General features: G+C 38.4%; 1 protein-coding gene and 2 pseudogenes across 1 annotated transcript in view; 1 reads left to right on the top strand and 2 right to left on the bottom strand.

Annotated features, from left to right (window-relative positions):
• FAF1 (Fas associated factor 1) overlaps positions 1-27,354 on the bottom strand; it is a 470,502-nt gene that overhangs the window by 415,850 nt on the left and 27,298 nt on the right. Inside the window, exon 2 of the mRNA XM_006147256.2 lies at positions 2,048-2,116. Within this exon, the coding sequence (XP_006147318.1) occupies positions 2,048-2,116 (69 nt within the window). The remainder of the gene's footprint in view (positions 1-2,047; positions 2,117-27,354) is intronic.
• Positions 11,901-12,410, top strand: LOC102484578 (MICOS complex subunit MIC26 pseudogene; annotated as a pseudogene).
• Positions 14,941-15,960, bottom strand: LOC102494044 (centromere protein N pseudogene; annotated as a pseudogene).

Raw genomic sequence — 27,354 nt, 5'->3', positions numbered from 1 at the left:
GAACACAAACCAATAGGAGGCAGATAATGAAAAAAATGATAGCTACTTCCCCAAGTGGCAATTCCCACATCAAAATCTTATAGTCCATTACTTCCAGCCCACCACTTCTCTTTTCTTTACCCCATATCCCTCTCATCAGAATCAGGAGAAAGCAGTTTGATGAAATTACTAACTTTCCCAATATTTTCCATCAGTCTGTCCAAAAATATACAAACTAAACAAAATAATGTACTTGCTATTACAAAAGAAGCTTTAAGAAAAGAAATCTCAAGGCATTATTCCAAGTAAGTTGTTTCCCCTTCTCCCCGCCTCTGTGTAGGACTCATGTAACACAATGGCTAAAAGCATGAATTTGGAGTCAGGCTATACAAATATTTCAAAATTTTGACAAATGCCAACATATGAAAAAGATAAGGAAACACTGGCTTAAAGTAAGAGGAAATCTCTAAAATGTACAGAGTTGGTAGAAATTTAGATTAGTGAAACTATCATGGAGAACTATATGGCTGTAACTATCTAAAAATCTTAAAAATATGTATGTAATTTGACCCAGAAATTCAATTATAAATTGAAATTATTCAATTTCCTCTAGGGAAATAATAGGTTAAATATGCAATGTGTAGGTACAAGAATGTTCTCTATAATAAGTTCACTATAGCAAAAAATTCCAAAAATCTTAGGTGTCCAAGAGCAAAAGACTGACTGGTAAAATTACTATGCTATAACATTAAAATGAATGGACAGCCACATTTAGATAGAAAAATATTCATAAGTTGTTAAGTGAAAAATGCAGATTACAAAATAGTAGGTTAAAAATATTCTCCTTTACATTAAAAAAGGTTTACTCATATAATTTTAGAAGACTCCCCCAAATAATACACCTACAAAAGTAAAACAATTATCTCTGAGTGATAGGATTAAAGGTAATTAATACTTTATTCTTTGTAAATTTTTTAATCTTCATATTTCATTCAAATAAGCATTACTACTTTTATAATCTGAAAAGTCAAGCTTTTTACATTTTGAATAAAAAAATAGCAATAAGTCTACAGAAAGCACACAGACAACCAAGTTAATCATTTAAGTCCAAGTAATGTATGAGTACATACATCTACATATCTCACTTATATAGGTATACATCTTAAATTCCGACTTTGAAAATTAACGCTTTTCAAAATTGTAATTTAGACTTTCCTTAGATTTCAAAGACATTAAGGGACATCTCTGTCATCTTAACACAGCCGATACTGCCCAAAACCATTACAAAATTCATTTTTAGTTTGTTTTCCAATAGGTGAACAAATAATGTCATGTCTTACCTTCTGAATAGCTAAAAAAAATAAATAAATAAACCATTTCTATAGTAAGGTACCTGATGTTCATAAGAAAAACCACAGCAGATGCCACTTCTTTAACAACTTTAGAAAGGCGTAATCAACAGTGAAGGCCCCAGGAAGTAAGGGGGAAACAAAATAAAATTATGCAGACATTCAGACAAGTCTGACTTTAGTCTCCAAGAATGTCCACCGAAATAACAAAGGATAATATAAACAGTAACATATGAGTAGAACTTTAAAAACCATTAAATCAGAATAATTTAGTAATTTAATATAGAACTAAACATGAACTTCATATTAAAGATATGGAATTTAGCTTGTATTCATTGAGATTAGAGAAATAGATGGGTAGTGTGGTATGCTCAACCATCTATAAGGAATTTTTGGTTTTGCTTTTAATTTGCTGTAGGGTGTGTACAATCACCAGAGAGACAGAAAGAGGGAAAGTGAGTAGGAACATGAGAAAACACCCACCTCTCCCCCCAGGAGTGTGGCCACAATACAATCCTTTCTCCTCCAATCTCCTCTTGAGATTTTGAGTACATACGCACACATGCCTGGTGTGTTTTTCAAATTGCTGTATAGCTAGCCAGGTGAGATCCAGCTGCCTTAGCCACCACGTCATGGACCAGTCAAGGGAATGTTAATTAAGTACAATGAAGAATTCACAAAATTCATAACTGGTAAGAGAAAAAAAGCTAAGTACTTACCACTAAGTCCCAATTATTTTGTTCAAGCAATGTGATAGCTTCATCAATGTTTTCTATGCCAGTACATGCCTAAAAACAAAGTAAAGAGCATTTTAGGTATAACTTTAGAAATGGAGAGATTAGACTTAAAACTGTAAATAGCATAACAGAATTTAAGATCTGTAGGTATTAGAATAAAGGCAGCATACTAAATGCCTAACACTTCTCAGCACATATGGTTTGAAAATTGTTTACTTTAAATTTACATTACCCTGAATTAACAGACAATAAAATAAAACCATAAAAGAAAGTACAATTAAATATTAAGAGTCCAGGATTATCTCTAGATCTCTAATCACCAAGAAAAATTTTCCAAGTTTCTGACAGAAGCTGGACAATTGCGCAGCAATAAAATGAGACACTGTGAGGCTAACCCACAAGGGAAGGTTCCAGGTTTGCCTGTGGAGACCTCTATGAGTACACTGGGTACATTTGTGCTCACGATTTGGGGTAACTAAAGTTAGCGGTGGAAAGCAGTGTTAAAACCCTTGTTGGGGGTGTACATGTGTATGCGTGCTCTCATTCTCTCCCTTGCTCATAAAAGAAGTAAATAAGTGAACTTTTAAAAGGTTTCTGGGGACCAGAAGATGGCATAGTGGTTATGTAATTGTACTCCCACATGGCAAACTGTGGTTCGAGTCCCAGACCTAGAGGCTTTAAACTCACACCCAGTAGCATGTACTGGCATGCCCAAAATCCCAAGAGGAGACTGGAGGAGAAGGGGTTGTAGCATGGCCATCTCGTCTGGGGGTGATTCCTCGCTTTCTGTCTCTCTGTGTCTCTCCAGCAAGCGCATATGCCCTATAACAAAAATCTCTCTAAAAATCAATAAATTAAAAACTTTCAAAATAAAGGTTTCTGATAATCATGTACAAATAAACTTCAACCCAAACATTCCATCTCATACAAAAATTAACTCAAAATATTGGTAGCATATCTAAAGTAAAAATATAAAGTTTCTACATCTGTATTGTCTGACCTAGTAGACACATGCTGAAATGTGTCTTAACAAAGTTAAGAGGTACTGTAATGAAAAATACATACCAGGCAGAATTTAGTATAAAATTAATATGTAAACTACCTCTTGAATACACATTGAAATTATAATCTTTGATATACTGGATTAACTAAAACAGTATTAAATTTAATTATATTCTTTTTTTATGTTTTTAATATGGATACTATAAAATTTTAATTACATGTATGACATCATATTTCCAGTGTCCTTCTAGAAAACTACATGAGACATATTTGTGACCAAGTTAGGAATATAATACTTAATATATTACAACAGGGACCAGCAATGGCATAATAGCTATGTCACTAGACTCCCATGTAGTTGACTGCACTTTGAATCCCAGACCCGGTGGCTTAAACTCATGCCGGGCGCGTGTGCCTGTGTGCCCAAGATCTCAAGAAGAGAATGGAGGAGAAGAGATTGCGGCGTGGCCATCCCCCTGGGGGGGTGATTTCTCATTTTCTGTCTCTCTGTCTTTCTGGCAAGCACATGCACGTGATAGCAAAAAAAAAAAAAAATTATATATATATTACAACAAAAGCATAACCTAAAAAACTGATTAAAGAAACTTCATTAAAATGAGTAACTATTACATTTTTTAAAACACTTAATAGAATGAAAAAGCAAGTCACAGATTAAGAAAAATTACTTTCAAAACATGTCTAACAGAGAACCTGTAACCAGAAAGAATTGACAAAACCCAGTTTTTAAAAAGTTAAAAATAACAAAAAAATGTTAACAGAAACATAACCAAAGAAGATATACAAATGATGAATAAACACATGAAAAAAATGTTCAACATTAGGGAAGTACAAAACACACATAGAAATACCATCTCTATACATTAAAGCTAAAATAAAAAATACTGAGAATACCAAGGGATACAGAAGATGAAGAAAAACTGAAACTCTCTCACATTGCTAGTCAGGATGGTAAATTAAAAACCCACTTGGAAAACTGTAGGTTTCTTAGAAAGTTATGACCTAACAATCTCATCCCTTGGTAAAGAAATGAGTATTTATGCTTACATGAAGATTTACACAAGGGACCAGCAGGTGGCGTGGTGGTTAAGGCACTGGACTCCCACATGGCCAACTGCAGTTTGAATACCGGGCCTGGTGGCTTGCTTTCTCACTTTCCCTCTCTCTCTCTCTGTGTATCTCTCTCTGGTCAAATTAAAATAAATGAATGAATAAATAAAATTAAATAAATAATTATTTTTTTAAAAAATGACTTACACAAGAATGTATATAGCAGCTTTATTCATGATCAAACAAAAAAATAAAAAATACCCCAAATGCCCATCGACTATACTTTTGTACAATGAAAAAACTACACAGCAACAAAAATAAACCACTAATAACAGAAGATAACACAAATTATGCAAAATGAAAAAAGCCAGATTCAAAGGGTACATTCAAGGCCACATACTGTATGATTTCATTTCTATGCCAATCTGGAAAAGGCAAAATTAAAAAAAAAAAAAAAAAAATCCACACCTATTAACAATCCTAGTTGATTGACCACAAAGGGGCAGAAAAAGGGAATTTTAAGGAATCATGGAACACTTTTGACCCTGGATACTATATAAAAGCAATAAAGGCAAACAAAACACTAAAAAATGTAATCTTCTAGAGCCAGCTAGTGGCACAGTGGTTAAGGTGCTGGACTCCCACATGGCTGACTACTCCCACATTGTGCCAGCTAGTGGCACAATAGTTAAGGTGCTGGACTACCACATGGTTAAAGTGCTGGACCCAGCAGCTTGAAACATACTGGGCACATGTGCATGTCCCAAAATTCCAAGAGGAGAATGGAGAAGGGACTGCAGCGTGGCCATCTTTCCTAGCGGGTGATTTCTCACTTTTTGTCTCTCTCTGTGTCTCTGGCAAGCACATATGCCCCAAAGCAAAAATCTCTTAAAAAAAAAAAAGTAATCTTCATTTTCAACTAAACAAAAAGAGAGAAATAAATGCCAAAGGCTCCCAAACACTAAAAAAAAAAAAAAAAAGAACTACCAAGAACCATTAAGATAGGACATAAGCTTCACAGGAAATAAAACTACAAGGGAGTGCAGACAGCACTGAACAGCAACAAACATAAGAAAGTACAAGAAAAAATGCACTTTCTCAATGAGGTCAGCAAAAATTGTAGAGTAGGTAGCTACAAGACGGAGTGGTGCAAGGTGGAGTAGTCTGGCACATTATATAAACACTGGAAAATCAAGCAAAACCTGTTAGAATCAACTGTGTCAAAACTCTAGAAAACAGTCCAAGAATCAACTGGGCAAATATGGCATAAAGAAAAAGGCAACTTAAAATGTGTGTAAGCATTGTAGCATTTTTACTTGCCTTTTCCCACCTCTCAGCTCAGCAGCCCACATTTCTACTGTTAGACGATGGTACCTGGTTCCAGTGGGAGCAGAGCAAACTTTGTTCTCACGTTTGTCTGTTTGATCTGTCTGAGGCTACCTGAAAGGGATGATTCAAAGCACTTTCCTATGTCTTTTCCTATGTTTCACCTTACTCTCTCAGGGCAGAAAAAACAGCATTCCTCAAAAATATTTTAAGGCAAATTAAAAACCCATTGCTACCTGGAACAAAAGATTAGTGTTGAGACAAACATTAGGCATGCCAAAAAGACTTTCACATTAGAAACTACAAAACAGGGACCAGCAGTTAGTGTAATTAATGGCTATGTCGCTGGACTCCCATGTAGTACACTACTCCCACGAGTAGTCCCAAACTCGGTGGCTTAAACTCACGCCGGGCACGTGTGCATGCGTGCCTAAGATCCCGAGAGGAGAATGGAGGAGAAGGGATTGTGGCGTGGCCATCCCCCTCAGGGGTGATTTCTCGCTTTCTGTCTCTCTGTCTCTCTCTCTGTCTGTCTGGCGAGAGCATGTGCCCCATAGCAAAAATCTCACCCCCCCCAAAAAAAACCTACAAAACAATGTTATAAGAAATTTTAAAAAGTCTAATTAAGTGAAAAAGTATCCTGTGCTCATGGACTGGTAGACTTAATATTGATCAGAAGGCAATACTGCACAAAGTGTTCTACAAATTCAATACAATCCCTATCAAATTCCAGCAACCTTTTTATACAAATGTAAAGATGATCCTGGAGTTAATACAGAATTACAAAGGGCCCACAATAATGATAACAATCTTGAAAAAGTTCAAAGAGAATCAAAACAGCCACAACATCCCTGTAAACCAAAACCTAATCCAGGCCAACATTGAAACCCAGTAGTTAAGGAAGCTGAAGCCCACATGACTAATCACGGTTTAAATCCCAGCCTCAGTGGCTTAAAAAAAAACACTGGGCACATGTGCATGTGTGCCCCAACTTTTGACAGTATGGAAAAAAAAAGAAGAGAGTACAGCATGACCATGCCCCACTGGGGACAGCGGGTATAATCTCCTTCTCTCTGTCCTTCTCTGGTGTGCCCTATGGCAATTAAGAAAAAAAAAAAAAAAAACTCTAATCCAGAGCAAGGTCCTAACTCTATTCAACACTATAAAGACTAACAGATGAGGAAAATGCAGAAGAAAGCATGAAGTTAGTAGAGATTAAGAAGCCACCTGCATAAAATAAAAATCCAAGGTGAAGCTGCAAGTATTGATGTAGAAACTGCCTAAGATTATCCAGAAGACGTATATGTAAGATCATTGGTGAAAGGGGCTACACTAAACAACAGATTTTCAATGTAGACAAAACAGGCTTATATTAGAAGTCATCTAGAACTTTCATAGCTAGAGAGAACTCAATACCTGGCTTCAAAGCTTCAAAGGACAAACTCATCCTTAGTTGCTAAGGCAGCTGGCGACTAAGTTGAAGCCAATGTTTGTTTACCATAGTGAAAAATTTAAGAATTACACTAAATCTATACTGCTTGTGCTTTACAAATAGAATAATGCCTAGATGACAACAACATGTCAGCATGGTTTACGTTTTTTTTTTTTTTTTGGAGAGATTTTTGCTATAGGGTGCATACGCTCACCAGACAGACAGAGAGAGACATAGAGACAGAAAGCGAGAAATCACCCCCCAGGGGTGATCTTGGGCACGCACGCACACACGCCCGGCATGAGTTTTAAGCCACCGGGTCCGGGACTTGAACTGCGGTCGACTACATGGGAGTCCAGTGACATAGCCATTACACTAACTGCTGGTTCCCAGCATGGTTTACGATTTTAAGCCCACTATTAAAAACTATCGCTCTTTAAAAAAGAAAAAAAAAAAGTCTTTCAAAACATCACTGGGACCAGCAGTTAGCGTAATGGCTATGTCACTAGGGTGCCATGTAGTCGACTGTGGTTCAAGCCCCGGACCTGGTGGCTTAAACTCACGCCGGGCGCGTGTGTGTGCGTGCCCAGGATCCCGAGAGGAGAATGGAGGAGAAGGGGTTGCTGCATGGCCATCCCCCCTGGGGGGTGATTTCTCACTTTCTATCTCTCTGTCTCTCTCTGTCTTTCTAGTGCACGCACACACCCTATAGCAAAAAACAAGAAAAAGAAAAAGAAAAATCACTGCCAATCAACAATGCACCTGGCCAGCAAAAGTTCTGTGGGAGATGTACAAGGAGATAAATGTGCTCTTCCTCCAACCACAATATCCATTCTGTGGCCCACAGATCAAGGAGTCATTTTGACTTTCAAGTCTTTTCATTAAAGAAATACATTTTGGGGACCGGCAGGTGGCACGGTGGTTAAGACGCTGTGGTGGTAAGATGCTGGACATTCCCACATGGCTGACCATGGTTTGAGCCCTGGACCTGGTGGCTTGTATTCTCACTTTCTATCTCTCTTTCTCTGTCTCTTTCTCGTCAAATGAAAATAAATGAATAAATAAAATTAAAAATAAATTATAATTTTAAAAAGAAATACATTTTGTAAGGCTATAGCTGCCATAGAAAGTGACTCCTTAATGGATCTGGGCCAAATAAACTGAAAACCTCCAAGAAAGGATGGACCATTCTAGATGCCATTAAGAACATTTGTGATTCATGGAAGAAGGTAAAATATCAACATTGACAGAAATTTAGGAGAAGTTAATTTAAGCCCTCATAGATGATTTCAAGGGGTTCAAACTTCAGAGAAGGAAGTAAACTGCAGATATAGTAGAAACAGTAAGAGAACTAAAATTAGAAATAGACCCTGTAAATGTGAATGAACTGCCACAATCTCATGATAAAACGTCAACAGATGAGAAGTTGCTTCTTATGCATTAACAAAAAGAGGCTTATTCAGATGGAACTTACTCCTGGTGAAGATGCTGAGAACACTGTTGAAATTACAACAAAAGATCTGGAATATTATATGAGTTTAATTGACAAAGCAGCATCAGGGTTTGAGAGGACTCCCAATTTTGAAAGAAGTTCTCTGTGTAAAATGCTACCAAAGAACATTGCATGCTACTGAAAAATATTTCATGAAAGGAAGGGGTGATACATATGGCAAGTTTCATCGTTCTTATTTTAAGAAATTGTCACCCCAACATCCAACAGCTACTACCCTAATCAATCAGTAGCCATCGATATTGAAGCAAGACCCTCCACCAGCAAAGATTATTATGAGCAGAAGGTTCAGATAACCACGAGCATGTTTTAAGCAATTAAATTTTTATGGTTCTGTTTTTTATTTTGTTTTAAATTTCCAGAGGGCATGTGCACTTGCCAGAGAGAGAGACAGAGAGAGGAGAAAGAGGAACAGAGAGAAAGCACTCCCCAATGGGGCACAGGCACGTCACAATTACTTCTCCATTTCTACATCATTTTGAGACTTTGGGCAGGCACAAACACAGGCATAGAGTGTTCTTCAAGTTGCCGGGTTCATGATTCAAAAGGTGCATCCAGTCATGTGAGATCCAGCTCCCTCAACCACCAGGTCACCAGCCTGGCCCAGTAATAAACGTATTTTCTTGCAAGATTTCCTCTACAGGGGACATGCACTCACCGGAGAAATACAGACAAAGAAAGCAAATGATCACTTGCCAGTGGGGATGGCCATCTACAGTCTCTTCTCTTCCATTTACCTCTTGGGATTATGGGTATGCACGCACACATGCCCGGCTTGAGTTTCAAGCCGCGGGGTCTAAGGCTCGAACCACAGTTGGTCATGTAGGAGTCCAGCACCTTAACCACTACAGCACCTGCTGGCCCCCATGAGTTATTTTTTAAATAAGGTATATGCATTGCTGTTTATAGACATAATGCTACTGAGTGACTGTATACTTAAAAAGCTGCACTAAAGTTTCAACATAATTTTAAATACACTGGCAAACCAAAAAATTCTTGACTCACTTTATGGCAATATTCACTTTGGTACAGTGGTCTGAAATAGAACCCACAATCTCTGAGGTATGCCTGCTTACATGAACATAAATGAGCTTGGAAGTTAAGGCAAGATCTGCATTTTGAAACAAATACACTTGAACTTTTTTTCTTCCTTTATTCTTCTATGAATAGCTCATTTCTCTATTTTAGCCATCTGAGAAATGACTAGAAAAATAGGTTTCAATGTAAATAAGATGGGAAACTTTCTATCCAATATCCTGCTCTTAGAAACTTATATTTTACCATATTAAAGCCCCTAAGAACTATTTCAGAAAGAAATTGCACATCTTCTTTTTTTTAGAGATTTTTGCTATAGGGTATGCATTACATTTACCAGAGAGACAGAAAATGAGAAATTATTCCCCAGGAGGGACGGCCACACTACAATCCTTTCTCTTCCATTCTCCTCTTAGGATTCCAGGCATGCACACACATATGCCTGGCATGGTTTAAGCTGCCAGGTCCGGGACTCGAACCACTCAACCATGTGAGAGTCCAGTGATGTAACCATTACGCCATCTGCTGGACCCTTTCAGAAAGAAATTAATCCATTTTTTTCAACTCAGAGTTTCTAAACTAACTTTAATAAAGAAAATGCTTCATTTCACATAAAATATATTATGTCACATAACCATGCAAAACAGCCATAATTTGTTTTGATTTGCTTTCACTTTACTATTTTCAGTTTTATCTATTTTAAATCAGTCTGTCTAACCTTTGGTGAGATTAAGGTTATTTTTTTATTTTCTTCTTCATAATTCTATTAAAACAGAATTATGGGGACCAGCAGGTGGCATAATGGTTATGTTGTTGGACTCCCAAGTAGTCACCTGTGGTTCAAATCCTGGACCCGGTTGGGGCCAGCAGGTGACGTGATGGTTAAGGGCGCTGGATTCCCACATGGCTGACCACAGTTCGAGTCCCAGACCAGGCGGCTTGCTTTCTCACTTTTTCTCTCCCTCTCTCTCTCTCCTCCTCTCTGGTCAAATTGAAATAAACAAATGAATAAATAAATGAATAAAGTTAACTGAAAAAAATTTAAAGAAAAAAATCCTGGACCCTAAAACTTAGGTCAGGTGCATGCATGTGCATGCCCACAGTCCTGAAAGGATGATGGAGAAGACTGCAGCATGGCCATCCCCCCTGTGGGGTGATTTCTCTCTTTCTGTCTCTATGGTTAGCAAATGCACCCTACAACTTAAAAAAAAAAAAAAAAAAAAACAAAATTATGGGGCTGGCAAATGGTGCAGTGGTTGGGGCACTGAACTCCCACAGGTGCCAACTGCAATTTGAGCCATGGGCTCGGTGGCTTGAAAATCACGCTGGGCACGTGTGGGTGCATGTGTGCCCAAAATCTGAAGAGGAGAAAAGAGACTGCAATGTGGTCAAACCCCCCCAATGGGATGATTTCTCATTCCCCCCACAAACTTTCTCTGTCTCTCTCTGGTAAGTACATGCTCTCTATAGCAAAAACCTAAAATTAAAATAAAAAACAGAATTATAACAGAGAGATGAATGAATGATGAATACAAGGATGGAAGCAATTTTGAGTGTATCAGAGCAAAAAGAGCACAAGCTTTGGAATCAGATCAGACTCTGAATATACAAACTATAAAACACAAAATAAATTATTTTACTTAAGTATTATATACAGAGAAAACTAATAACCTCCTGAGATTGTGAAAATTGAATGAAGTAACAAATCAACAGGAAGCTCAGAGCAATCACTCAACAAGTACCCTTCTCATTTTCCCCTTTATCTCTATGTAAATATAAAATTCCCATTATAAACTATTTTGCATATGTGTGTGTTTATATTTGTGTATGTGTGTGCAATGGGTTTTTCTTTCTTTCTTGTTTTATTTTTAGATAGAGTCTCACAATGTCATGATCCTCTTGCCTCAGCCTCCTAAGTAGCTAAGCCCAGGAATAAGTCACCAAGTCTGGCTCTTTCAAAGTCTCACTATTTTGTCCATTCAGGTAGCAAATTCACAATCCTCCTGCCTCACCCAAAAAAGCAGCTAGGACTGTAGACACATACCTCTGTGCTCACCACCTGACTGACCCCAGTTAGGAATTCTCAGGTAAAAGACTTAAACTTAGTGCAAAAGTTTCGTTGTCATTAAAAAGGATTACTAAGGGGCTAGATAATGACATGGTGCCAAAATATAATGCTCAGTAAGGCTGATCATATAGAAGCATTCTGAGTTCACATCCTGAGAGATATCTGAGTAAGTCAGGCACTTACTTACCCATGATCTGGGGCTGGGTGAAGCTGGGGGTAGACCATGGCAACAAGACCCTAGACTCTCTGTAGTGGGCGGGGCCTGGGTGACCCCACGGGAGCCAACGCTGCCTCCGCCAGCGACATGTTCAAGGTAATCAATCCAGAGGTCCGTGGGGCCAGCCAGCCTGAGCCTGCTCACCTTCAAAGTCTACGCTGCTCCAAAAAGGTCTCGCCCAATAAAAATGCCATGAAGGTTGATGAGCTTTCACTCTACTCAATTCCTGAGGGGTAATCCAAATATGTGGAGGAACCAAGGACTCAACTGGAAGAAAGCATCTCACGGCTTTGACATCACTGCGAGCCATATACAAGTTGGTGTCAGGAAATGTACTCCCAAGCTAAGCCCAAGATGCAGAATTTGGTTCAGTGGGGGTTAGACAGCTATGATTATTTCCAAAATGCACCTCCTGGATTTTTTCCAAGACTTGGTGTTATTGGTTTTGCTGGCCTTGTTGGACTCCTTTTGGCTAGAGGTTCAAAAGTAAAGAAGCTGGTGTACCCACCTGGTTTCACGGGATTAGCTGCCTCTATCTTTTATCCACAACAAGCCATTACATTTGCCCAGGTCAGTGGAGAGAAATTGTATGACTGGGGTTTACGAGGATACATAGTCATGGAAGATTTGTGGAAGGAGAAATTTCAAAAGCCAGGAAATGTGAAGAATTCACCCGGCAATAAGTAGAAAACTTGTGGGGCTGGCAGGTGGTGTGGTGGTTAAGGGCACTAGACTCTCACATAGCCAACCACAGTTCGAGTCCCAGACCTGGCGGCTTGCTTTCTCACTTTCTCTTTCTCTTGCTCTGTCCCTGTCTGGTCAAATTTAAAATAAATAAGTAAAGTTAAATAAAATAATTTTAAAAAAAAAGAATTCCTACAGTTAACTGTAAATTATTTTAAAAATAAAATAACCAAACTCGTTTCCCAGGTATCCTAATATTAACCAGGAAGAATATGTTCTGAATAATGATTATAAGTGTTGTGGTCAATGTAAAAAGTATCTATCTCTCTGCAAACTGATAATTTAGTTAACATATTGGTCTCAGGTGAATCTATTACTGTAAATTTCCCAGAATCTTATCAGTAATAGAAAACAGATAAAAACCAAATACTTAGGGCTAGCAAGTGACATGGTGGTGAAGGTACTGGATCCCACACGGCCAACTGCATGTTTCAAGTCTCAGACCCAACGGCTTGAAAAAACTGCACTGGGCATGTGTTCACATGTGTGTGCCCAAAATCTCCAGAAGAAAGTGGAAGAAAAAGGAATGTAGTGTGGCCATTCTCCCCTGGGGGAGTGATTTCTCTCAGTCTTTCTATGGCCAGCACACGCATCCTAGGGCAAAAATCTATTTAAAAACAAAAATAAAAAAGCAAATACTTAAGTGTGCAATGCAGAGGACCAGACCATGGAATTCCAAATGAGTCAGTCAACCTCTCTCATTATTTGAGCCACATTTCACAGAAATACTGGAACCTGGTATTAACAACTATTCAATATTAGCAGTGGTTTAAAGATAAATCTTTTTCTCCACTCACTTTTAAATATCACCAAAGAAGGAATTTTGTTTGCAATACCAAAGGCATGCAAATAAATATATAAAATTATAAAAGCTAATAAAAAGCATGTTGTAATATAAACTAGATTTGTTCCCTAAACAAGCATATGATAACAGAATGAAATCCATGCTACTCTCTAATTATCCACCATTAATTATTAATTCTTTTCATTCTTAAAACACTGGCAGACTGCTTATGCAAAACTACTATACTGTAATTAGTGCATCAAAACAAAAAATCTGAGAGATTTAGTTAGCATTTAGTCACATTCCATTTTGAGATGTGCCAGAAAAAAAAGCCAAAAGATGACTCAGATTTTAAGCCTTTTAGGCTTATGAAGCTCCTGGAAAACACAGTTCTTCCTTTTGTGCTCTCTTCAGAGTGACATTTTTTGTTATTATTCTGGAAAATTTTAAATATATGCAGCAGTAGAGAAAATATAAAAATTTCTCATTCATCCATCATCACAATTTTAACTTGTGTCATTCTTAAATGTTTGAAAAAAAAAAAAAAACAGCTCTATCATACTGAAAAGGTCGTCATTCTCTCTCTTTTTTTTTAATTATTCCCAGGATGTAAAATGACCCTTGTCCAAATTTACAAATACAGAATGAGTCCCTTAAACTTTGTTTCACCTTTCTGAAAACTTAGTATTCAGGAAAAGGATCTTTAAGGGAAATATAATTAAGGTAATCCTATGAAAAATTTTCTTTTCTCTTTTTTTATTTCTCATACCCACCCTCCACCACCCACTCTCTACCAACCATTTCCCCCCCTTACAGTCTCTAGCATCCACACCCTTCTCTCCACCATCACATCTTCAGGTCTCTCAACCTCTACTATAAAGTATAGACATACTCAATACAAACTAAGTAGGGATATACAATGTGCATCTTTCAAAGTTTGGCTCACTTTGCTCAACACTGTGTCTTCTATATTGATCCATTTTGGGTCAAATAAGATCTCATTGTTTCTTTTTATTTTTTTTTCTGTATTTAAATATGTTTACTCCCAAATCAGTATAATATCAGTTAGTCTGAATGTCAATACATATGATAAAAGAGATTATGTAAAGTATATTTATAATGAGACACATATTTTATATTAACTAAATCATCTGATCTGCTACATCATATAGTATTAAGTTAACAGGCCTACTCCACACTCTGAATAGAGCAGTTTTATGATTTTTGGGGATTTTGAGTTGGGTACAGTTTCTTGGTGCTTCTTTCCATGATGCAAGGATTAAGAAACAAAATCCCTAGAAGTCAGCAATTAGAACCAGACCTCCCCAGAACTAAGGAGAGGCAGGAGTGGGAAAAGGGACACTAGACACGAGGCCCAGCAGTCTCAATCACTGTGCCATACGTTTGACTTCAGAGCATTCAGGCACTCAAGGTCCAGTCTAGAACCATATATATAGCCTGTCCTACCTCAAATGCCCACAACCACTATACTTAGCAGGATGTGGTCAGGTAGGAGCACACAGTAGAGGAATCAGTCCCAACAATTATACAAACATTTCTAAATTTTCAATAGTATAATTTCTAAAATACAAGCCTATAGATAGCAACTAGATAGCTAGCCATTAACTAAAATGTGTATGCTACATAATAAAGGAACTGCTGTGCTTATAAGGCCACGTAGGGCTTGGCTTATTTATCTTGGAATTCAAAGCAATTCATTCTCTTGTTGGGTGTACAAGTGAGCAATGGAGACAGTAGTGCATCTACGATACCATCTGGTACTAAGGATTTCAACTCTTCCAGTGTGGGCTGGAGAACTTTATTAGGCACCAGCTGAATTCTTCCCTCTTAGACAAGAGGCCCCCATTTAAGTCACTTTTAAATTTCGTTTCAAGCTTGTATTATGCAAATTGCAGTTGTGGTTGAGGGTAGTCTCCAAAAGTCTCTTGAGTTACTCTTTGGACTCTTGTTTTTTTCAATTGTGTTTTCATGAATGATCTTTGAATCCATATTTATATCTAGTCCAAGGCTTCTTTCCTGTAGAGGTGTAGAAGAGTTGTGAATTTCAAAGGTCTGGTTATACTGTTTAAAAACAACAACCTTCAGTGAGTCCAGATAGCGGCTCCTACGTCCTTTTTCACAATCTGATGGTACCTGCTAGCAATTGTGAGTGCCTGACCCAGAAGGGGCATATGGCTCTTCAGTCGGGAGGAAGAAGTGAAGGCATATGAAGCCTGGGAATAATACACTACATAAGTAGGTTTGTGCTGGGTGTTTTTGGCTTCATATACTGTCTTCCCCAAGCAATTCAGGTCCAGACTGCATTCTCCTCCATGTCTCTGAGGCTGACAGTCACATTTTTTTATGCTCTTTGAAGAATTTTCTTAAATGAACTTTTTAAATGGTTCCATATCAAAAAGGTCTGGAGCTTCACTCATCTGAAAAACATCCCAAACTCTGATGCCAATGAACTTGAGTATAAATGATGTCTAAAAGGTCTGCATCATGGAAACTTGCATGCTTTTCCTCACACAGCAGAATCAAGTACTGAACAAAATATTCCTTTCTCTGCCTAAAGTTTACAGCCTGCAGTTCATTTTCAGACAAAAAGTTCAAGGCTTTTAGGACTGTCATCATTTCAGTCATGCGGATTTTCAGGATGGTCCTCCTGATAAACTCAGCAACAGTCTCATCGTCTTTTTGGCACATCCCACACCTCTAGCCGTCTTACTCCTCAGCAGTGATTCTCTGGATCTCATTGTTTATTATAGTTGTGGAATATTCCATAGTATATATGTGCCACAGGTTTTCAACCCAGTCTTCAGTTTTTGGACATTTCGGCTGGCTCTGTATTTTACCAATTGTAGATAATGCTGCAATAAACATGGACGTGCAGGAAACATTCTAGGGTTTTTTCCTATCCTTTGGGTAAATCCTGAGAAGTGGGATTATTGGGTCATATGGAAGTTCTATCTGAAGGCTTTTGAAAAACCTGCATATTGTTTTCCACAGAGGTTGAACTGATTTACATTCCCAGCATTAGTGTAAGAGGGTTCCCTTCTCACCACAGCTTCTTCCTTTTGTGTTCTCTTCTGAGTGACTTTCACTGTCGCTTTGTATTTAATTGTCTTAGGTTATTTGCTTTGATCTTAACTTTTTACTTGTCTATGTCTGATTTCTCCTAAATAGTTGAAAAGGCACAGAAAGGACAAGATGCAGCACAGTGGCATAAGTGGTTAGGACACTGCTGCATAATGCTAGAGATCATGTGAGAAGGCTCCAGGTTTATCCCTGGTCAACTTTAAAACCCCAAGCATGCCCATGGGCACACCCATGACCCTGACTGTCTGAGGACAAGGGGAGAATCACAGCATACTGACCCCATCAAAGGTAACCTTTTGTCTAACAAAATAAATAAATTTTTTAAATAAGAGAGAGAAAGAAAGGACAAGATGGTATACTTGTCATATCCTTTCTATTGCACCAACAGAGCAATGTCCAAATGGTCGTTGTAAACTCTCTCTTCTCTCATTCCCTAGAAACAAACAAATCACTATTAAAACATTCATCCACCTTTTCCATATTCCTTTCACCACTCTCTCCCCTCAGGTATTTGCAATAGTCTTCTAACTGATTATCTTACATAAACTATGAATTCTCTCCAATCAGTTCTCCACAGAGCAAACAAAGCATTTAAAATACATTTGGACTTCTAGCTTTAGGCTGACATAGAAGATATTCCTGCTCTCTTCTACTCTTCTTTCTCATCACTCAAGAACAAGAACAAACAGCTGAATCACAAAGTGTATCTTTAGTGCAAGTGAGAATATCTATAACCACGGTATGTTAGGATACAGGAAGAAATGGTCAATTACTTAACAGAAAGGAAGATCAAACCTAAGTACTTACAGAGATGATTCTGAGAAATAAGTTGATGTGTGTGTCCTCCAGAAAAACTCAGGAATGAAATGTAACAAATACTTGAGGAGACAGATGTGAGACAAGGGGCTAAAATCAGTTTTTAAACCTACAAGGAATAAGCAGGCCTTGCAGTTCCTAAACACCATCTTCACATAATGAAGTGACTAACCCTCAACTTTACTGTCTCAAGAGAAAAGAATTATTTTCTCTGGAGATACTGAAATAGAAACATTTCAGACTCATGGAAATCAGGCACAGAGAGAAACAAAAAGGAATTGTTGGGCTGAAATAAGACTAAGTAAGTAAGTAAACGTCTCCATCCTGAAAGGTGAGAACCACGTCTATCTCCCCATCCAACTCTAGAACAATGGGAAACAGTTTACACCCTTCAAGAGTTTGGAGACTCCCACTCCCCCTTTTTCTTCCTAGAACCTGAATAGTTTTAGAGAAAGCAACTTTATACACTGACACATGGATGTCCCAAAAGAAAATGCAAATCAAAGAACCTAAGAGATAAAGCCCCCTCTTTGATAATCCCAGCCCATGCCCTCAAAATTTTCAAATAGTTTTTCGGTACATACTCTTTTTTTTTTTTTTAAGAATTATTTTTACTGGGAACCAGCAATTAACGTAATGGCTATGTCGCTGGACTCCCACGTAGTCGACCGCGGTTCACGTCCCGAACCCGGTGGCTTAAAACCCACACCGTGCGCGTGTGTGTGCGTGCCCAAGATCCTGAGAGGAGAATGGAGGAGAAGGGATTGCGGCGTGGCCATCCCCCCTGGGGGGTGATTTCTCGCTTTCTGTCTCTCTGTCTCTCTCTGTCTGTCTGGTGAGCACACACGCCCTATAGTGAAAAACCTCTCAAAAAAAAAAAAAAAAGAATTATTTTTACTTAGCTTTATTTTATTTATTATTTTATTTTATTTTATTTTGACCAGAGAGGGGCAGAGTGAGAGAGAATGACAGTGAAAAGAGAGAGAGAGAGAGAGAGAGACAGAAAGTGAAAAAGCAAGCCACCAGGTCCAGGACTCAAACCACAGTCGGCCATGTGGGAGTCCAGCATCCTTAACTACCATGCCACTCTTAAATGTGAACAGATCACCAGGCAAAGAACAGCCTACACATCAAGGAAGGAAAATAAAAATCCCAAAAGGGGGAAGAGGACCCTGTATAACTTCATTTGTATGAAATCTGGTAATAGGCAAAACTGAGCAAAACATATAAATCAAATCTTTTCTCACAGGATATAAAGACTAACTAAACAATGAAAGTGTTCTATGGTGGGTCTTCAAAAATTTCATGGAACAGGTCAGATAGTGCAGCAGTAATGCAATGTTCTACAAGACTGACCCACATGGGAAAGTTCTGGGTTGGTGTCCAGAAATGTCCCTGAACTTACAGACACACATGTGCCCATAATCCAAGGCTGAAAGAAACTGAGAGGGGATCACAATGAAGAACCCTTTGTCATCTGTCTATAGCGGTCTATCTTTCTCACTCATGTAAGAAAATAAATAAACTTTAAAATAAAGTCCAGAGGGTCAGCAGGTGGTATGGTAGTTAAGGTGCTGGACTCACACATGGCTCATTGTAGTTTAAGTCCTGGACCCAGCAGCTTGAAAAATCACACCAGGCACATATGTGTACATGCCTAAAATCCTGGGAGAGAAGAGAAGAAGGGTTTTGCAGGGTGGCCAACCCCTCGGGGGGTGATTTCTCACTTTCCCTCTCTTTTTCTCCTCTCCAGCCAGCGTACATGCCCTCTGACAAAAATAAAAACAAAAAAAGATTTATTCCACATGTCAAGGCATTCTCAAAGCCCAGCTGCTTGAAGTCTCAGTGGCATTAATTCTTTAAAATAAAAGTACAGACAGTCCCCAACTTAAAATGTTTTGACTTATAATTTTTTTCAATTTTACAATGGGTTTACTGAGATTTAACCCCACTGACTTCTGATGATTTGATTCACAATTTTTCCATTTTACATTGAGCACACTGAAGTATGAAATGTACTGTCAACTTATAGTATTTTGAACTTACAATGGATTTTCCAGGATATAACTCCATGTTAAGTCAAGGAACATCTCTATTACACATCATGCATTTTTTTAAAACCTGGCCAAGTATTCTGACTTTAAGAACTGTGAAGTTGGGACTAGTAGATGGCATAAGGGTTATATTGCTGGACTCTCACATGGCCAACCACAGTTCAAGTCCTGCACCCAGGCACATATGCATGTATACCCAAAATCACAAGAGAATGGAGAAAGGATTGCAGAGTGGCCATCCCCGCTGGAGGATGATTTCTCACCTTCTCTCTCCCTGTGTCTCCAACAAGTGCACATGCCTATAGCAAAAGATCTCTAAAAAGAAAAGAAAAGAAAAGAAAAGAAAAGAAAAGAAAAGAAAAGAAAAGAAAAAAGAAAGGAAAGCAGAAAGAAGGCCCAGCTGCAGTAGTGCACACTGATGCTACTGCTTGGCAGACTGAGGCCACATGGGAGGCCAGAGTAAGATTCCAGTCCATCCTGAAAAGTCAGGTATGTAAATATACAACTGTCATCCCAGCTAATCTGTAGGCTGAGGGAGAAGAGTTGAGAGCTCATAGCCAATGTGGGCAACCTAGCAAGACCCTCACTGAAAGGGCTACACATGGTGGCATACCATCTGTGGTCCCAGCAGTAGCAGGAGACAGAAGCAGGAGGATTGCAATACAACAAGACCCTGTCTAAAAACCACACACACATACACTCCACAAAAAGAAAGTAAGAAACACCAGAAAGAAATTCTTTCATGATTCATATTTGTATGTAGGTAAATAGAAAAAGTGAGCTCAGAAAAGTGCTATTTAAGTTCTGACTTGAGTACCACCATAAAATTTTATCCTTCACATGAAAAAAATGAGGGGCCAGCAGGTACCATGGAAGTTAAGGCACTGGATCCCACATGGCCCGCTGCATGGTTCAACCTCCAGACCCAGCAGCTTGAAAATCATGCCAGGCATGTGTATATCCATGCCCAAAATCCCAAGCGGAGATAGGAGAAGATTTCTCTCTGTCTCTCTCTCTGTCTCTCTCTCTCTCTCTGACTGGAGGAAAAAGGATTATGGCGAGATTTCTCTCTCTCTCTCTCTCTCTCTCTCTCTCTCTTTCTCTTTCTCTCTCTCTGTCAGCACATACATCCTACAGCAAAAACTAAAAAAAAGATAAAAATACTTGAGCAAGATTATTCATGTTTCCTGAATACAATGTAAACTAAAACTACTGGGTTGACAGTATTAAGGTATCTCCAAAAAGTAATTTTGTGTGTAAATCTTACACACAATACACTCATTTTCATAGCAAAATTTAAAGAGAACATTATTAGAGTTTACATTCTCCTTATTATCCACAAGAGGGAGCAAACATTTAAAACATCTTTCATTACACACTAATCTTCACACAAGACTTCCAAGAGACAATAACAACAAAAAATACTAATAAAACCACCAAAACGTATTTGTTGAGTATCTGCCATGTATCAAGAATAGTGTTAGGGTCTGGGAATGCAGTAGGTAAAAGATACAGCACCTATTAAATGTTTCACAGTACTTCCAGCAACCATGTACACATTTATAAGATAATTTAAATAAATACAAACCATACTTAGCCTTTCTATAATAATACTATAAACTGTAATTTATAACTATTCAGTCTGGCCAGAAACTACAATATGAAGTAAATACTAAACAAATAATCAGTGATTTATACTCTACAACTCTAAGAGGCAAATAACATGTGTTAGACAAATATTTACATAAAGAATTCACAGTAGAATAAGATACTAATATCTTCTTTTTTCAAGTAGACTCCAATGTTCTAAGTCACTTATGTTCTCATTGACTATAACCAAAATGTTATTATCTAGGGGGGAATTTGGAGATGTAGTTATTAGCAAAGCACTTCAAGAGAGAGGCATCTTTGAAATGTACTGACAAGTAGTAAAATTGCTAAGACCAACATAGTAAAATCTCTATCACAGCTTATGAATGTCATCTGAATATAGTTATTTTTATAACTTGAAGAACAATGGATTCCAAAATCAAATAATAAAATAGGAACAACCTAAAGAGAGATTTACCAATTAGGTACATTTTATACAGAAGCAAAGCATGAGGTATAGTACTATTCAAGAAGGAAAAGACATGTAGCAAAAAACATGGTCAATTCAAAGCAGAACTGGCTTCAAATCCAAGCTTTGCCACTTAACTAGCCAAATGACTTTAGCGAAGTCATTAACCTCTGTGGTCTTCAGTATTTTCATTCATACAATAGTAACAGCAATCTAGTGATGCCATTTTAAGGATAATTAATAATAAAGGTAAAATGCCAAACATAACAGCTCATATTAACTATATTTTATAGATGAGAAAACAAAATCCTCACCCAGGATTAGGACGCAGAAAAATAGTGAGCCAGAACTCCATTTTTGTTAGTGTTCCTTATCTCCATGTCTACCTAGTCTAATAATAATCACACTAGCTTTGTTAGGATTAGTATCTACATGATATGGCTTTTTCCATCCTTATACTTCCAACCTAAGTCTATTTCAAATGTTTCTCTTATAAACAGTATAGATCAATCTTTCATTTTCATCATACCTGACAGGTTCCATCTCTTGATTACTATTCAGTTAATTTACATTTAATGTAATTATTGATAAGACTTAGTTTACATCAACCATTTGATCTTTTTGTTTTCAATCTGTCCCAATTTTTTTCTCAGTTGCTTTTCTTGATCTGCATTCTTTAAGGTTGAACATATTTTTAGTATTCCACTATATCTCCTATATTGGTTTTTTTAATATTTTTCTTGGGACCAGCAGATGGCATAGCAGTTATGTTGCTGGCATAGCAGTTATGTTGCTGGATTCTCACATAGTAGACAGTGGCTCGAGTCCTAAACCTGGTGGCTTAAAATCTCACACCAGGTACGTGTGCATGCATGCCCAAAATCCCAAGAGGAGAAAGGAGAACAGAGAAGGGACTGCAGTGTGGCCATCCCCCAGGGGGTGATTTCTCGCTTTCTGTCTCCCTTCTCTTTTTGTCTTTCAGGTGAACGCATGCACCCTATAGCAAAAATCTCTTCAAAAAAAATTTTTTTTCTTGTATTCATTAGTGGTTGTTCCAGGAATACGTATCCATAACTTATCAGTGTACCTTGAGTTAATATTACCATATCTAATATAATGTATAAACTGCACTCAGAAAAGTACACTTATTTCTTTTCTGCTACTGTTGGCATATATTTTACTTCCATATAAAAGTTTTTTTAATACTTACATGTATGCCATTTTAAATGTTCTTAGTTTCTTCCATAGATACACATTTCCATCTGGTATCATTTCTCTACAACCTAAAAAACTTCCTTTAGCATTTCTTATAATAGGTAGGTCTGTTAGCAACAAATTCTCAGACTGTATTTTCTAAAAACATCTTTACTTCATTTTAAAGAGTAATTTTGTGGGGGGCCAACAAATGGCATCGTGGTTAGGATGCTAGACTCCCACATGGCTGACCATAGTCATGTCCTACACCCAGTGGCTTGGGACTCACACTGGGCTCATATGCAAGCATACCAAGAATCCCTAGATGAAAATGAAGGAATTGTGGCATGGACACTCCCCCATCCCCAAGGAGTGATTTCTCACTTTCCCACTCTGTCTCTGTTTGTCTCTTTCCAGCAAGCACACACACCTAGAAGGAAAAAATAAATAAATAAATAAATAAGGACCTACAGGTGGCATAATAGTTACATCACTGGATTCTCACACAGACGACCACAGTTCGAGTGCCAGACCGGGCAGCTTAAAACTCAGGCTGGGCACGTGCCCAAAAACCCCAAGAGGATAATGGAGGAGAAGGGACTGCAGCATGGCCATCCCTCCTGGAGGGTGATTTCTCACTTTCTATCTTTCTCTGTCTCTCTGTCCCTCTGGTAAGTACATGTGCCCAATAGCAAAAAATCTTTCTCAAAAAAAAAAAGAATTTTGTGGAATACGAAATTGATAATTGTTTCCTTTTGACAATTTAAAGAAATTGTTCCACTGTCCTCTAGATTCTACCTTATTTGACAGAGGGCACAAACACTCCACAGAGAGATAGAAAGAGAGGGAAAGGGAGAAAGCATCCCCCAATGGTGCAATCTCTCCTCCTTTGTTTCTTAATCTTGTTGGGATCTTTGGCACATACACATGCCCAGCAAGCACATTTTCCAAGTCACCAGAGCCAGGATTTAAACCCCACAGTCAGCCATGTGGGATCCACTCCCTTAACTATTAGGCCATAGGGCTAGCCCTAGATTCTACTGTTTCTGATGAGAAGTTAGTCATCATTCTTATCACTGTACTCTCCTTGGAATGTTTTATCCTGTCTTGAATGTTTTCAAGATTTTCTCTTTATTGGGATCAACAGATGGCATAATGGTCACATTGCTGGACTCCCACAGAGTTAATCACACTTCAAGTACCAGACCCAGCAGCCAGTGGCGTGTGCATGTACGCCCAAAATTTTGAGAGGAGAATGGAGGAGAAAGAATTGCGCATTGCCATCCCCCATGGGGGTGATTTCTCACTTTCTGTCTCTCTCTATCTTTCCAGCATGCACATGTGTCCAATAGCAAAAATCTATTTTTAAAAAGGAGGGATTTCCTCTTTATGGTTTTCAACAGTTCCACTGAACAATATGACTGTCTTTGTATTAAATCTACCTGAGGAACAAGCACATGGTGTACTGGTTACATCACTGGACTCCCACGTTAGTCAACCACGATTCAAGTCACAGACTAAGCAGCTTAAAATTCATGTCAGGCGCCTGTGCATGCATGCCCAAAATCCTGAGAGGAAAAGGGACTGTGGCATGGCCATCCATCCCCCTAGGGGGTAATTTCTCACTTTCTATCTGTCGCTGTCTCCAGTGAGCACATGCACCTCTCTTAAAAAAAAATAAAAAATAAATAAATAAAAACCTACCTGGTATTCAAGGTATTCACTGAGCTTCTTACATCTGTAAATTTATGTCTTATACTACCTAATTGCAAAGATACTTACCTTGCCAGACAACAAAACAGGAAATTTTGGGGGAACTTGTGTTTTTGATTTTTTTGTTTGTTTTTCTAAAGAATTATTTAATTACTTTATTTATTATTACTATTATTGTTTGACTTACTAGAGAGAAGGGGGAACGTGAGAAAGCAAGCCAGGTCCAGGACTTAAACCATGGTCAGCTACGTGGCAGTCCAGTGTCTTAATCACTATGCCATCTGCTGACCCCTTTTCTTTTTCTTTTCTTTGGGAGATTTTTTGCAATAGGGCACATGCGCTCGCCAGAAAAACACAGAGAGACAGAGGGACAGAGAGCAAGAAATCACACACACACACCCCCGCGGGGATGGCCATGCCACAATCCTCTCTCCTATTTTTTTTTGCGCCTCTCAGGATCTTGGGCACGCACGCACAGGCACTGGTGTGAGTTTAAGCCACTGGGTCTGAGACTCGAACCACGGTTGACTACATGGGAGTCCAGTGACATAGCCATTACACCAACTACTGGTCCCTTTTTTGTTTTTTTTAAGAGACATGGTCTCACAATGTCAGGCAGGCTGGCCTTCAACTCAAGATCCTCCTGCCTCAGATTCTCAAAAGGATTTTGTTTATTGTCTGTTTTTTGGGGTTTTTTGTTTTTGTTTTTGTTTTGTTTTGTTTTTTAATTTGCCATAGGGCACAAACTTGGAGGTGGATCACACCACAACCTTTTTTCCTCTGTTCTCTTGATTTTGGACACACATGCCCAGTGTGTTCTTCAAGTTGCTGAATGCTGGACTTAAACCACAGCTGGCCATGTAGGATCTAGCTGCCTTAACTCCACACTACTGGCTGCCCTAGCAACTTTTACTTTTTTTAAAAAGGAAGAATACTAGAATTTGTAAAGGGGAGAAAAAAATTAAGGCAATTATAGATCTCGTACTCTGTTATCAATTCATGCCAAAAATTTTAAAACAAATTCATAAAGAGATGTTGGGCTATAAATCTTTTGTAGAAAGGGCAGTGTGAGGGGCCAGAGGTGGTGTGGTGGTGAAGGGCACTGGACTCCCACATGGCTGACCACAGCTCAAGTCCCAGACCTGGCAGTTTGCTTTCTCACTTTCTCTCTCTCTCTCTCTCTCTCTCTCTCTCTCTCTCTCTCTTGCTCTGCCTCTCTCTGGTCAAATTAAAATAAAATGAATGAAGTTAAATAATTATTTTTTTAAAAGAGGGGGAGTGCAATGTGATCATTAGAAGTCACCATGACCAGCAGTTGGCGTAATGGCTATGTCGCTGGACTCCCAGTAGTTGATCACAGTTCAAGTTCCGGATCCGGTGGCTTAAACTCATACCGGGCATGTGTGCATGCATGCCCAAGAGGACAATGGAGAAGAGATTGAGGTGTGGCCATCACCCCTAGAGGGTGATTTCTCACTTTTTGTCTCTCTGTCTTTCCCTGTCTTTCTGGTGAGCACATGTGCCCTACAGCAAAACCCTCTCAAGAAAAAAAAAAAAAAAAAAGTCACCATGTACTTTGAAAATCCACATTATGCACCACAAAGATGTACAAAAATTAAATGTAAATTTTAAAATATAAAATAGAAATTGAAAAAAAAATGTCACCATGCATCACTATAACTAAATCATGCCAAACATTCAGGAATATAACATATATTTCTAAATCTGGATTTCAGCAAGGCAATGGGTAAATTTCTAATTTATACTCAAAAACAAGATGCAAAAATAAAGATGAATGTTGGGCCAGCTGGTGATATGGTGGTTAAGATGGCTGGATTCCACATGGAATCCACTGTGTGGATTTGAATCCTGAACCCAGTGACCTGCAGAACACACCAGGAGCATGTGTGTGCATGCCCTAAATCTCGAGAGAAAATGGAAAAGTGGGGATTTGCAGAGTGGCCATCCATCCTAGGGGGTCATTTCTTACTTTCTCTCTCATACACACTGTCTCTGTCTCTGTCTCTGTACTGCAAGCGCATACACCCTATAGCCAAAAATAAATAAATACTAACTTTTAACAAAAAAAGATGAATGCTAGTAATCACAGACATATTTGCAGCAAGTGAGCCTTCATCTGTTTAATTTGCTTCAGTTCAATAAGCACTTATAGCTTGACATTTGTTAGGCAATATGTTAGGTACTAGCAATACATAGATGAATATGACATAGTCCCAAATCTCTGGGCACTCAGAGAGTGCTAACAGACATTCATTTACATATGCAAATAACATAACTAAGATAGCTCCATTCTGATAGAATCAGGATCCAAAAACCCAATCATATCTTCCTTCTTGTTTCAACAAGCTCAAAATTAACTAATATAGTTCAATTTAATATTCAATGATAACACACTATATATGTCAGGATGTGTACCAGGTGCCAGGAATATCAAAATGAGTAAGATTTCATTCCTGGGTGTAAGGAACTCATAAACTAGTAAGAACAAAAAAATAAATATATGTTAATAAGTAACTATCAGTGAAGGATTCACAGGAGATAATGCTTACTCAGAGGTCTAGGCCAACTGATAGATAGGAAATGGGAGAATCGACAAAGGGAAAAAGGCAAAAACATAAACCCAAGAAAATTATAACATCTAAGTATTACTACAGCACAAGGTAGAGGGGAAGCATAGGCTATATAAGGTAAAATCACGAGGACCTTTGTTAACTATGACAATGAACTTGAACCTTCATCCTATGTAAGCAATTGAATATGGAGGCGGTCAAGAGAGAAGACAGGATAGGAATAAGGAGGCTACTTTGGAAGTAAATCGCATTTACACAATAGATAGTTAAAACTAAGGAACAGATAGATGGATGATTATCCAGAAACTATGAGATGAGTTGGGGTATAAAGGAAAAGGAGCTAGGACAGACACTTAAGTTACATTAACACTGAAGAGAACTATAAGGAAAGTAAAAGAGAAATATGGATCATCTAAAATAGAACATTGGATCGATGAACGGTATTTTTAAACTGGGAAATGGTAGGCAAGATTTTAAACTGGAAATAGGTTGAGAAAATGGAGTCAGGGCGGGTCTCCCGCCACCCCTGGGGACCCCGCGCCGAGCGAGCGAGGCGGCGGCGGGCGGAGGAGGC

This window comes from Tupaia chinensis, unplaced genomic scaffold (assembly GCF_000334495.1).
Source record: "Tupaia chinensis unplaced genomic scaffold, TupChi_1.0 Scaffold000207_1, whole genome shotgun sequence".
In the NCBI taxonomy this organism is placed as follows: Eukaryota; Metazoa; Chordata; class Mammalia; order Scandentia; family Tupaiidae; genus Tupaia; species Tupaia belangeri.
This window is presented reverse-complemented; position numbering and strand designations above follow the sequence as displayed.